General features: G+C 35.4%; 1 protein-coding gene across 4 annotated transcripts in view; it reads right to left on the bottom strand.

Annotated features, from left to right (window-relative positions):
- RAPGEF2 (Rap guanine nucleotide exchange factor 2) overlaps positions 1-14,377 on the bottom strand; it is a 168,545-nt gene that overhangs the window by 40,224 nt on the left and 113,944 nt on the right. For all 4 annotated transcript variants that reach the window (XM_054165731.1, XM_054165732.1, XM_054165733.1 and 1 more), the window contains one exon: positions 3,652-3,783. In XM_054165731.1, the coding sequence (XP_054021706.1) occupies positions 3,652-3,783 (132 nt within the window). The remainder of the gene's footprint in view (positions 1-3,651; positions 3,784-14,377) is intronic.

Here is a 14,377-nt window from a genome sequence, read left to right as displayed (position 1 = left end):
ACAGGATAAGGCAAAGAAAGGCTGGCAAAGAAAAGAGCTGAGCCAACACAACAAAACCTTTTCAAGAAAGGGAGAGGGAATAATAGCCTTTCACTTAAATCTCACAACACCTGAAGTTTAAATCCCACTCTCAAACCAGGATCATCACCATGACAGGCTCAGAAAGCATTTAGGAGCATATGGGAACAGGTATATACCTACACAGAGGAAACATTAACTAAGCAAGAGAAGCAGCAGTGAACAATTTGCTTTGTCAATACAAGACAAAGTATTGTTCTTGGCAAACACAAGCTGGCACACAATCCATTAACATTCAGCATCACCTTCCTCTCCAATCACACTGCAGAGTTTGTCACTTTTTGAACTTGTTTCCTAAAACAAAAATAACAATGTTTAAGGACTTTACTAATCAGTGTCTGAAATACTTTAGAGGCTTGGGTGGAGTAAATACAAAGGATTATTTAATTTTGGTAAGCACTACTTACTCTAAAAGAAGTTCTTTCATGTGCCATATCTGACAAACAAATTTAGTTACAGCATTAATATTTAAAAGGAAATATTCTCAGCTCAGTGCTGAAAGCATCTGAAGATTCAGCCTCATGATTTATTTAAAAAAAAAAAACCCTTACAAGGCCATGAACATATTTTCACTGCAAACAGCTGCTCTTCAGGCTACAGACCTAAAACTTACTAGGATGCAAAACAAGATACGTCATTATCTCATATTTAAACAGTAAAGATCTAATTAATAGTATAACGTAGAAGAAGAAAACATTTATTTATCATTTGCAAGATGTCAATCTTTCTAACTACTTAGCCATAATGAACAGAAGTCCACCCTACTGAACAGAAAAATGCTGTTGTATACAGAATATAAGAATGAGAGGAACAAAAATACTGAACTTCACTTGCATCCTGCCTGTTACATTTGAAATAAAAACATAACATATAGATGACTCAGTTATCATTTACTGGTTTTGAATAATCACTTGGGAGAGAATTAAAAAGCAAACAAAGAATGAATGATGCAATCTCTTGGTTTCAGAAGTATTTCTGTTTAAATCCTTGTCTTCACCCTAGAGACTTCAAACTACAATTATTTATTTAGTTTTGGCGGGGTGGGGAGGGGAAGGGTGGGGGCAGTACGTAAACCTAAGTCAACATGTTAAACAAGTTCAAATTCAAGTCAGACATGAATGATTTACCACAATTTGAGAACTCATTAAGTCAAACAATACTTGGTATCATTAGTTAAATTCAAGAATTTAAGAACCTCATCAATTCATTTTTCTTCATAAATGTTTCTTCAAGTATGTGTATTAAGACAAAAACATGGAGTTACATTACACAATATACAGTCATACTTCTCTCTCTATGGACATAGGTTATTTTAACAATTACTTGGAAATCACACAATTACACAGTCCTCAACACATTTGTGCCAAGACATCTTTAAATGAGGCATTAACTGTGGATTAATTAAGGATGCCATACATATTTGTAAGATCACCAAGATTTGTTTTTTAAATTAAAAACATTTGAATTAATATTTTAAAACTAAATGTTCTCCATTTAAATACTTCAGAAACTCATTAACTCTCTCTAAACGCCAACCAATCTGTTAATTCCATTATTAGAAACAGAACTTCTAAGAATCAAACACCAGGTTGGTGACTACAAAAAGCAGTATTTCTCCTAAGTTTCTGTACAATTGTGGAGATCTTTTTAGTTTCCCAGAAACTGAGTGATCCTTTTCAATTAGGAAAGTTTTGCTGAAAATCTTCACAAAAACATTTTCTTCCAACTTATAGTCAAACAGCTACTCTCTAGATAACTACATGCTACCTACAACAGTGTCCCTAGAGGCATTTGTTATTTTTATGCTAAAGTGAAAGAAAATCTTTGGAATGAGAGGTATGAAAAAAATTTAGAATACTTGAAAACTAAGCTGATTTTGCATCACCTTCACCCTCACAGTATATAAACCTAAATCTTGGTTTGCTGTAATCCCCTCTTCAGAAGAGATTCCAATAAACACATTTGATTGGCACGTACTATGTCTGAAGTCATCAGTTGCCTTGCATTTTTCACAAAAATAAACCTTTGCATTATTGTAATCAATTGTCTAAATTGACTGGAACCTTTTTCTAGCCTATCTTCTCCCACAGAAGAGCCTACAAGCCTATTCATCTGAAGACAACTACATGCTACAATTCTGATCACAACTGTACTTGTATGTATTTGTAGAGATTATGTTTTTCCCATTGATTAAGTGGCTCCATTTGCATTTTAAGCATTCCACACAAACATGATTCCTCCTCTAGTAAATGGTACTTCATATAGAAGTGTTGTTTTTGTGGTGGTGTGGTTGGTTTTTTTATCATCGCTTTGATAAGACAACATTTTAATTAGATTTGATTCTTTTTTGTTAAAATAAGAAATTGCTACACCTTCCTATCAAGACAAATCTTCCCCTGACACTGCAAGAACTGCAAACATCAAGAGAAGGATGTTGTTTCACTTTGTTGTCTTGCAGGTGTTTTTCCAGATTATATTTAGAGGAAGCAGACATAGCCTCAAGTACTGTACGGGCTCCTCCAGATTAGTTTCACAGTAAGTCTCTCAAAGCTCAAGTTGCTCCTAACAAACAGCACAGAGCTTTACTACAAAAAACACCCTCAGAAGTAAAACTACTTATGAGTATCACCAAATCAACCTTCCCATCTTTCCCAGAATGGCCAAAAGACAAAGCACTACCATGAAGCTGGCAGCAGGTGTCTACAATGTGGGGAAATTGTAATGTCCCTCAAGTCAGGCCAGCAGCTGCTGCTTGCTATTTCTTTCACCCTGCCACTGACCATGTTCTAGATTTTGAAGTCCACACACTTAGGATCTGTAAAATACTGCATCAAGAAGAAAAAAAACCCAACACAGGGTCCTAAATCTATAGTTTTTAAACCCTAGTCTGCTGTTAAAAGTATAAGACAAAGGTAAGGTGAAGCACTGGAGTCAGAACCAGAAACACTTTACCTCCTAGGTTCTACCATGGACATCCACTGGAAAGGCAGCATCAGCTCTCTATACTGAAATTCAGGAATATTTCCTCCCTCAAACTCACAAATTACATACAAATTCATGAAGCACAAGTCTGAAATGTTGCAGATCACTACATCCCCACGGTGCTAACTCAGATCCTGAAAAGCCATGGCAATATATGTCATGTCACTGTGCTGCAGATTACTTGTTAAGTTTTCAAATATTAGGTCTAGTACTTGGTGGATAAACCCCTGAAATTACAGAATCAACCAGATTGGAAAAGACCTCAGAGACCATCAAGTCCAACCTATTATCCAACACCACCTGACAATTAAACCATGGCTCCAAGTGCCATATCCAATCTTTTTTTGAACACCTCCAGGGACAGTGACTCCACCACCTCCCAGGACAGCACATTCCACTGGCCAATTACACTTTCTGTAAAGAACTGTCCTCTCAACAGTTCTACAATTCAAATAAAGTTTCATTTTTTTAAGTCTATTGTGTGCTTCTTCACACAAAAACTTAACAATAGGCAAAAGGATGGGTGTTAAACTATTAACATCAAAAATGTTGGTAATTGGCACCTCCCATCAGCATCCATTCCATTCTTACCTGGTAAATATCAGAAAGGCTGCTGCTTCCTGAATCACTAGTGATGCTACATCCTGAGTGACTAGATGAAACGTGGGTCACCTGTGGGTGGAGACTGTCAGTAAGGTGCAGCTTTGTGAAATCTGCAGGAAGCTATAGGTGAAGCAGAAAAAGCATCATTACTATTTGAACAAAATTAATTCAGATCATTTATGTTACATTTCACACTCTGCCAGTACCAGGTACAAGAAAACCACTTAGGTTTACACAGCATACAAGTTGGAGTTTTGCAGTTTTTTAAAAATCCATACAGAGGTCAGCAAAATACAAACAAATTGCTGCAAATAAGAGACTTTAAAGCAACATGTATCTGAGGACAAACACCAATGAGGATATAACCCTTATACCAAAACTATTCAATATCTTGCTATGGGTTTTGGAAAAAAATTAAAGCATGTATGAGCATTGTGCTAGTTTCAGTATCACTGGTTTCCTGTAGAAAAACCCCAACAAACCAAACAAAACCCCAAACAAATAAAAACCAAACAAGCAAGAAACCAGAAACAGAAAACAAACTGCTGCTCTGAATTTGGCTAACTCTTTTGCTTCTGAAGTTGACAAAGCAGATTAGAGACAAGCAAAATCTAAGCCACTAAGCTACCCATTATATTTTGAACCAAATATGATGGTAAATAGGAAACGTGGGAAGACTGACACATCCTGAAAAGTTTCCTCATGTATGGTGATTGAGAACAAATCAAGAAAAGTATCATTTAACAATCACCAAGATTTGTGACGTCTATTTTTATTATTGCTTTATGCACACAGCTCCCATGAAAAAAACCTTAAAAACGGTAAACATTGCCAGACTATGTAAACTAAACTCCGATAAAGGAAAAAGGTTGCTGTCTGAAGAAATATTTAAACAGTGTTTCAGGGGAAAATTACTCTTCTCCCCAGAAAGCTTGCATTCCAACACTAGAGTTAATAAAAGTATGTTCATGTATCACTTTTGGTATTAAATAGATGTATCAATAACTTTAAAAATAGTTGTTCCATTTTTTGTTTGATTGTTTCAACTCAGACAGGCAGATACTCTCTATGGAAGTGTGTTTGCAACAAGAATGTTGTATACTGTGTATCCATCCATATCAGTTATGAATGCTGCTTGGGTGCTATTACCATGCTCCCTGAATGGATATGAAAATAATAGCTCATTCAGCATTAAGGTATAAGAAGTTGATCAGTATGGAAAGTTAAGACAAAAAGATTATCTGCAAGTCACAAGAGTGTGCTTGAGAAAATTACTAGTTCTATATAGCTAAAGCTACTGACAGATTTTACTGTTGTTTGCCTGGTTTAAATCTGTTTATGGAACAAGCCCTGAAAGAACGTTGGCTTTGGGATTTGTGGCAAAAGCACAGACAACTGGAAACCTTAGTCTCATTTAGACTGACTAGCATACCCTACTCTAATACACCTGAAAAGCATGATTGGATCAGTGATAGCAGAAAAAACTCTACATTTTAAACACTTCCTTAATGTTTTACCTGAAAGAGGGGCTAAAAATAGGAAACAGACATTAATGATTCTAAAAGTAAGCCCAGAGGTAGTTGATCTTCATACACCAATCAACAAAGAAAGGGCTATTCACAAAAGCAATACTTCAATATATACAGCCATGGATGCTGCCTCCAGAAAAATCTAATTATGTGCTCTACTGCTGATGATACACCAGAAGGAGAAAACACAGTACGAAGGAGGGCATTAGTTTAGGCATCTGTTGTCTCTGCTACTTCCCTTCTCAATCTCTAAGTTTGAATAAGCACAAAACTGAACAGTATTCACTGATATCACTTTTTTTTGTGCCTCCTTAGGTGGAATGTACCGCAAACAAATCACCACAGCTTTTGCAATATGTCAATGAATATTCCTGAAGTACAACATCTCTTAAAATTAAAGCAACCCAGATTTATTACCAAGTAGAAATTCTACAAACTCAGACATATGTGCAAATCATCAGTTTTGCACATTTAATGGTAACTCAAAGATACATGGTTTTGTGAGCTTTACATTTTATAAAGGAATAACTATTTCAACCACAAAATAAATACTAACTCAATAGGGAAGTGCATGTCAACACAGTCTTACCCCCAAACACACTGTTTTCATAGTGCCCTGAAAATAGCTCTATTAACAATTACATTTATTTTATCAATGCCATAACAGCTCCTAGAAACTTCAAAGTGAACCTACTTAGTATGTTGAAAATTAAATTAAGCTCCAGTTGATATAATAACTGCACTTAAATCTTTTAAATTAATATTAAAGATTTATGTTTTGTTGCTACACAGGCAACAGGAAGAGGCAGGGCTTCCACAATAACTGATGAAATACATTTCAAGTAAAAGCAAACCGCAGTTGTTTTGGTTGCAGACAATCAGCTGAATGTTTGGTGATTACTGGTTTCAGAATAACTCCTGAAGTCAAAGCCATGCTGCGTAAGCTGGACTTGCCAAGTAGTGACAGCAGAAAATCAGAAGCAAGCATTTTACTTAGGGCAACCAAAGTAGTCACTTTGATCCTAATCAGATAGGACTACGCACAAGCAGAAAGCACATGCTCACATCTTCACAGAATTACTACATCTCTGTGCTACGTGCCTGAAAGCGACATCCACTTGAACTGCTCTAGCCCCAAATAAGTTAAGGCGAGAACTTGTGTGAGTGAAAAGAAAAACATAACAAAGCAAAGCAATAAACAGCAAAAAACCCAGACCAAACCAAAACTAAACCACCCCATCAAAATTAAATAAGCTGAAACATTTAAATGAGTGAGCTCACTGAAAAGTGCTAGTGAGAAATACAAGCTTTTCTCTTAGTCAAATACTGCTATTTAAAATATTTAATGTACACAGCTGTTTGCAATTGGAAAAAAGAAACACTGATGACAAGAAGAAAAGTTCTTAAGTCCTATTTTTAAGAGCCTCCACCTGCCACTCCTAAAAGTGTTCTTACCCTAAGCAGACTAAGAACGAAATGCAGAGCTCAACAAACTCAGTTGTGCCAGCAAGCACCTTAAAGTTATCTGCCCCAAACCAGAATATTTATACCTAATTTCTCGCAGTAGAACAAGATTAGAAAATATCATCACAAAACCTTGCTATTATACCTAGTGAAGAAATGACTAGCAACACCAGTCTCTTTTTGGGAAACATGACAGTTAACATCATTACAAGTGCTGTGCTACTGAGTATCACTTTATTATGCAATTTTAAAGCACTCTTTGCTTGTATTCAACTTCAACTCCATTCAACAGTTTAGTACTGAATTTAGTATTTAATATAGCAGTAAAAATAAAGGTTTTCTTATAGTATTTTAAAATGCATACAAGCTAGATCTAGCACATGCTTTTGCCTACAGACCATGTGGCAATACAATAAAATCTAATGACAAACCCTTTGCCTCAGTACACCACCTACCACAGACTGAAGGCACCAAATGGCATCAGATGCCATTTTTATCTTGTTTTCCATTACATCAAATGATGGTTAGTTTTAAGGAGTCATTCAAAGTAATAAGGATCAAAAGCAGCCTGCGTATTTTACATAACAAACACTATTTTCCTCCTATAGCAATAAACTAAGATTTTGTTGAAGAATATTTCTTAACTTTATTACTGTATACTTGGAGTTACAGCATCAGAAGGAACTAGCAGACAGAGTAAAAACACAGCAGAGTAATTTAGAAAACTTAATATAGTTTCAAAATACATTATACAAACAGTGCATTAAATCATTAAGTCGGATAACTACCCTGATAACCTATTTCCAGTACAAACTTTATAAGCAAGAAACATTAAGGCTATGCATGCATAGATCTGATGAATGGACAAATGTTTTTCATACAAAACATGACCTGATAAAATAGTTAACACCAAAACCCTAATCTTTATTTGTTAGAGGTCAAATTAGTATTTCATAAACTTCCATGTACCTGTTAAGTGAGCATGTGCATGTACATGCACACATTTAAACAGCTCACACACATGGATAGAAGCTAGAGAATAAATAGAGCATCTGGGAACTCCCAGTTTTTACTTCTTGAAAAGCCTAAAACAAAGGAAAACTTAAACAATTATGTGAAACTATCTTAGGGACAAAAACCTAGCTCCATTTTGAACTGTACAATACCTTAAACCCTATCACATCATCTTATCTTAGAAGCAGCATTTGATTATTTCCACTCTCTCAAACTGAGTCACTGCTTTATGCGTGCAAAGCTAACAATTACTTTGCTCTGAATATGTTCCTCCTATTTTAAGAACATCATGATTTTCTCCTACCCTACAGCATGCCTTTGCCTATAACAAAAGGCATCTTCTACTGCAACTTCTACTTAAGAAATCATCAGGCTTATCCTACTAACGCGGTATCTTAAAAACAAGAATATATTTGCAGAATATTTACAGGACAAGAAATTAAAATATTTGGATGTAGCACAAGGGAGTAAGAAAACAGTAAAACATGAGTGCAATGATACCAAAAACATCACTTCATTTAAATAGCCTTCCTTTATAGGATGGTCTGCTTTTTTTCCTTTTTATTTTTGTCTGGCATTTTTGTGCATGGAGGGGGTTCGTTGTTTATTTTGTTAATGCTGTTATATGTAAAAACATGAATAAAAGCAACAAGAGGAAAGAAACAGAAGAATGAATTGCAAAATACAAAAGGAATTCTGGTTGGAGACCTCCAATATACCACTTATTCAAGAGCAAATATCAGTAAGCATTTCATAAAAACACCTTCTACTGAAGGCTGGTCAATGATTTATAAAAGGTTATAACACCTGCAAAGTGAATTAAGTACATCTGCAGAAAGATGGAATTAACATTCTGTTATGCAGTCCCTGATGAATGAATGACCCTATAGGTAATTAGGTGCCACTAAGGCCAAGCAAACACAGCAGACGTAAGACAACATAAAAATATCACCTCAATAAACTATTTTCACTTTCCAAAATTAAAGAAGTAAAACGTGATTCTTAGGCCTCCAAACACATGCATCTCAGTGCTTATTCTGCACTGTCTCTTTACTAATAAAATATCCAGTCTTATTAATAAAATGTTTAGTCTCCCAAAACTAAATAATTGCAAGTTATTTTAGTATTCCCTATCTTTACATAAATGAAGAACAACAACATCCAAACAAAATAAATACTGTATCTTAGTCTTTCCCATTTTTTTCCTGCACCAAGACAGCAATTTTAAAATACATATTGCATTACAAGAGTCTCGCTCACCAATTCAGTGTTCTTCAATATCCTATCAATTAACATTTTATTTCACTATTCCATGTAAATGGTCATGTTTATATTAAATGTTTCTAAGTCCATTGTATGCATGTTAAGGACACACCCAGTTTTCTGATACTCAATGACTGAAGGAAGAAATAGTTCTAATAATGGTGGTTATTCATCAACATGCTATTTCAACATGAGTCTTTCACTAACCAAGACAGACATCAAGAAAAACATTTTTATGGTTCAGTGATTTAAAACAGCAGTCAGTGTAAGTAATTACAGAATAATACAGTAATTTCTATTGATTCTGTCTACAGACATGATGCAGCCTGACATGTCCAGTGTAGAGTTAAATTTAAAATAAAACAGTTTAAACTACATGTAGCTGAAATTAGGATGCAATTCCCATGAAAGCAAGACTTTCTTTTACTTAGGAGTGGGATGTAAATCATTATGAAGTTTCTATGTATCTTCTCTGAAAACCAGCATGAGTTAAATAAAATCCTTCTGATTCAAACTATATCTTTTCTTTATATAATTCATTTTATACAGTAATATCTCATGAATTTTTTAAAATATCCTAATGTTCCTCAAATAGACATCTTTATGTGAATCTATGTCTCAGACTTCATGAGGCCCTCTTAAAAATGTTCTTTACCTTGAGAACAGCACAAGACAACTCATGTTCTGAAAACATTGTATTTGGGTATTATTGCTGTTAAGCAGGTTTTTTACATAAAAAGCTCACAGCAGAATATCTCTAACAAAACCAACCAACCAAAAACAAACAATCAACCACCAAACAAACCAACAATTTCAAGGATCTCATCTAGTAAGCTCTTAATACTTTCCTGCACTGATACTTTGCTATAGCTAGTCCCCCATAGAACTACTGAGAGATTTACGCTAACGCAACACGATCTGCTGGTCTCAAAGAGAGACAGTACAAGCGAACTTCATTTTGTTTCCCTTAAAAATCACACAATGAATGCCACTTACAGTACATCTCATAGCTCTCAGCAGCTAATCCTATGAGCATTTAATGCATTGAACATAATTATCCTTTGCTTGAAGGATTATTGACTTCTGCAGAGGGACTGAGGTCGAGAAATGTAAATGGGTATCTGGGGAATGGAGAGAAGCTCTCAGGGACAACTCTTTTCAAAGCAAAAAAGTATGCAAAGCATCACTGATCCATACCCATTCGTATCTAACATAGCTATCTGTTGTAGGAACAGGTCTATTAGCATTTCTTTTGACAACATTTGTGCATCAGATTTAATGCAGCAGTAAATGTGGAGAACAAAAAGTTAATAAAAACTGTCTTTACAGAGAGCTCTCTCTTGGGAATAACCGATTTTCATACTAACATAAGGCATGTTCCAGTTGATGTTTTCTGACTGGTTTATAACATACTGCTGGGTTGGAAGATAAATGGCATAATTTCAGGACTTTTGGAAACCTATAAGGCTAAATTTTGAACTCTTTGGCCTGCTACAAGTAACCATGGGAGAGGATGGAACAGAGAACCTGGTCACAGAAGTTGCTTCCACAGGAAATCAGACAGAGGATTTATGCCTAAGGATCTAAAAAGCAAAAGAGTTCGAGAACATTTTATTTGGGCACATATATTTACAGAAAATATTAATTCAAAAATTTTCAAGAAAGACCTTTTTAATCCTGGAGAACATTTTAAGTATGTGAAGGATGCTCACGTACACTTCATAGGCAGATTGATTTTGGTTTTCTTATACAGCAATCTAACAAGTGGACATGGGGGATGCTCAAGAGCAATTACACCAACAGGTAAAACTGATCGCACCTGCAGCCAGGTATTATTTCCAGTTTTAAAGCACCTCTCAGTATTGAAAACCACTACAGACAAGTAAAGAATCTATCCCAAAGGTGGAAACATCTATCCCTGGCACATTTGAAATGGCTAAAACGAAGCCTTATGATCTGTACGCATTTCAAGTGTTGATGCCTCCTATCAGAAAGGCTGGGTTTACAACTGATCATGTAATATCTAATTTTATGCCTACAGCACTCTAGTCAACCTAACTAAGCTTAGTTACATTTTTCAAAACACTTATGAAGGGTTATCTTGGTTTTGAACTACTGCAATTTACTACTGATCTACAGCACTGAACTTTACTGCACCGAACTAACAGTTTTTAAAAGAAATTAAAATGTATTGATTCTAGAACAAAGAAAAATTAGATCAAGGACTACACCAAATGATATTTGTTTGTAGCTTTTTTTTTAATGGCATATGAAAAATTATAGCTCTACAAAACAATAAAATCAAAGTATCCTCTCTCCAAGCAGGAGATACTGGTAAAATCTGCTGGTAACAGTGTGAAGAGACACACTTGGTACACGGGATGAGCAGGACGCTCTTCTGTGAGAGTAAGATGATTCCTACTTGGACAAAGATGAATAAAACGCTGTATGAGAAAATGGAGATCATGTACTTTGACACAAAATTCCAAGAATCTAGGAACTTATCTGTCAAAAATGACTGTGAGAAGAGTTCCAGCGTATTCACTAATCAGAAGGTGACTGAACTGTTGAAATGATGAAGCAGAACTAAAACCTAATGACATCACAGCTTGTATCATCCAGAAAAATGGAAATTTTGGGCTCTTTTCCATGGCCCCAGAAAAGGCCTTAATTGGCAATGTGGCACACATTCCCACCTATGCATTTTCAATAAAGATGGACTTAAAGCCTTACACAGATTCAGAGAAGAGCTATCAGAATTATCTGTAGAAGAAAATCTAGTATCTAAGAAAGTGCAAGAGAAGCATGGCTTATTCAGCCCAGGCTGAGAGAGAATATGATCACAACCTAGAAACAAGAAATATTTCCAGTAAAAGGCAATGCAGGTGCAAAGCCTAATGAGCAGCAAGTTGAAAGAAAGTTGCTATCTAATGAATCACAGAGATTCTCAAAACCAGGCTCAACTGGAGCTGTAGTAGAGAAGACTTTCAAAATGAAGCTAGACAGTTATGAACATGCTGTGCAACAGTGTGTAGTGGCAATGACCCAGAAAATCCCTTCCAGACTCTAGTCACTCCTTCCAAACAGAAAAATCTGAAACGAGTCTCTATTTTAAATATACCTATCATTCAAAGGCAAACTAACCAAAGGAGGTTAAAAAAGGCAAAAATTAACATAATCAACATTGTAACACTTTAGATTTTCTGACAGCTAGCTTCTTAGTAGAGATGTAAGGGGTGTACACTTCCAAGGAAAATAGTTTTAATATATAGAGATATATTGGGAGTTACTGTGCACAGAAGCAAAAAGGGGAGACTTCCACTTATATACTGAAATTTACCTGCATAAAATACTAAACTAACTGAAAGAAATTTGATGAAAATTTAAATGGTGATGACAATCCACAAACAATCAAATGTGTGGTTTTGTTTGTTTTTTTAATATTTGATTTCTGCAGCCATGTCAATGCCACCTTTGGAGTTTTAACTAAAGGATTATCTTGGCTTTATAGTATCAAGGAGTACTTGGTTTGAGAAGTCAACTGTGTTTGTTTTGGCTTCTTTTGTTTGGTTGGTTGGGGTTTTGTTTGTTTTGAGTTTTATTTCCGCCCTCCAATGAATCTGCTTTTCAGTAATAAGCAACAGGAAAAGAAGATGCTTCTTCCACTGATGACTGGTCAAAATATATCATGTACTACATCTAATTGTTTTCCATGTGCTTGCTCTACAATGGAAGTATCACTGTCAGATAAGGAAAACAGAGGAAAAGATACACACTTTTGCTTCCTCTTAAGCAAAAAGCCCTGAAGAAATACAGGATCACAGGATGCATATTCTCAACACACAAGAGGTTAATCAAAGCACTTGCTCAACCTTGTTTTTAAGAATATTCTGATTGCAACATTTTTCATATAAAGCAAAAATATGTATTACAGAATCAAAGTCCTTGGATTCTGAATTGCACATTATATATTTCAAAATGACACTTTTTTTAATGGCTGGTAAAAAGTCAAATATTTTTACTTACAAATGAAGGTGATATTTTTCAAATAAGGCGATTTTTAAAAGAAAGGTTAAAGACAATACTTATAACACTGATGCAAAAAGGTTTCATATTTGCATATAACATAATATCTGTAACACCTCACTGTTGTTCTGGATAACAAAAAAAGCACAGCAATGAGAACTCAAAATACTTTAAATAACAAGCAGTTCCCTTTATACATGGCTAATGTTTCAAAATCTTAAAACAGTAGGAATTTACCCTGTGATTCCAATGCTATACTCACATACCTACTATTTTCACAGCTTTAATACAGATTTTATGAACTTTGAAAGTGCAAACTATACTTGTGCCATAGCAATGTAACAGCAGTGAATGTTGCTATAACATCCCCAGATTCGCTTGCTACATGATTCACATTTTCACTCATAGGGTAGCATAATAATAATTTTAAAAGCACATTCACAAGTTCTTAAAACTGTTCATGTCATTATGAGTTCCTAATAACCCCAGAATCTGTCAGGTAAAACAAGATTCTGACTTCTTTGACTACAAATATTACTAGTTGGGGCAAAAGATCTGTGAGTGTGCTCACTATGATCACAGGAAGGGAAAACGTGAAGGAGCGTGTTTTCTTCTTTTCCTCAGTCTTACAGTAAGTGCAAAGCCATCTAAAATTATTTACATAAATCAACACCGAACCATCTTTTACATAAAGCACATTTCCACTGAATTTTTAAACACCCTGCTGTGCTTTTCTGTGTAGTATGGCAGTTATTCAGAAAAACAACACAAAAACACACACACCCCAAAAGAAAAAACCAATACTTTTCCAAATGTCCAGAACACATTCATAAGAGAACTGTTTTCCAGCTTCCTTCAATGAAGAAGCAAAGTAAGGCGGCCCTACTTGGTGCCTTCTGAAACTACAGCTAATTCTAAGCAAGGAGACATCATCAGTTGAATTGAAGTGCCATGTTACTCTGCCTAAAATGCTGACATTCAGATGTGACTTCCAGAAATGTATCTATTTGTGTCTGTGCAGGTGTGCATACAGAATATAAATCACCCCTTATATTCTGACCTTCAATCATTGCATCCAAAAAAAAAAAACCAAACCAAAAACAAAACCCAAAAAAACCACCTCACCACCAAAAAAAAACCACAACCCCCCAAAAAAATAAAAATCCCCACAAATCATGTAGCAACTTACATATTTTGCTAACACCGTGAAACATTTCAGTGGTGCCTATTTAGGAAAAGATTTTTAACATGAAGATCGCCAAAGCTGCAGGAATTAAAACATAAGCAGCACAGAAATCACCTGGAAATACTAGGACCGATGTCTGGAGCCTGTTCAACAAATATAATTAGTGAAACTCATCTTTTTGCCCTCTAACCTACCAGAAGATAAGCTAGAGTGGCCCAGGATATGTGTGTGC

The sequence above is a fragment of the Dryobates pubescens genome, chromosome 1 (assembly GCF_014839835.1).
Source record: "Dryobates pubescens isolate bDryPub1 chromosome 1, bDryPub1.pri, whole genome shotgun sequence".
In the NCBI taxonomy this organism is placed as follows: Eukaryota; Metazoa; Chordata; class Aves; order Piciformes; family Picidae; genus Dryobates; species Dryobates pubescens.
The sequence above is the reverse complement of the archived record's forward strand: the minus strand, read 5'-3'. Positions and strand labels throughout refer to the sequence as shown.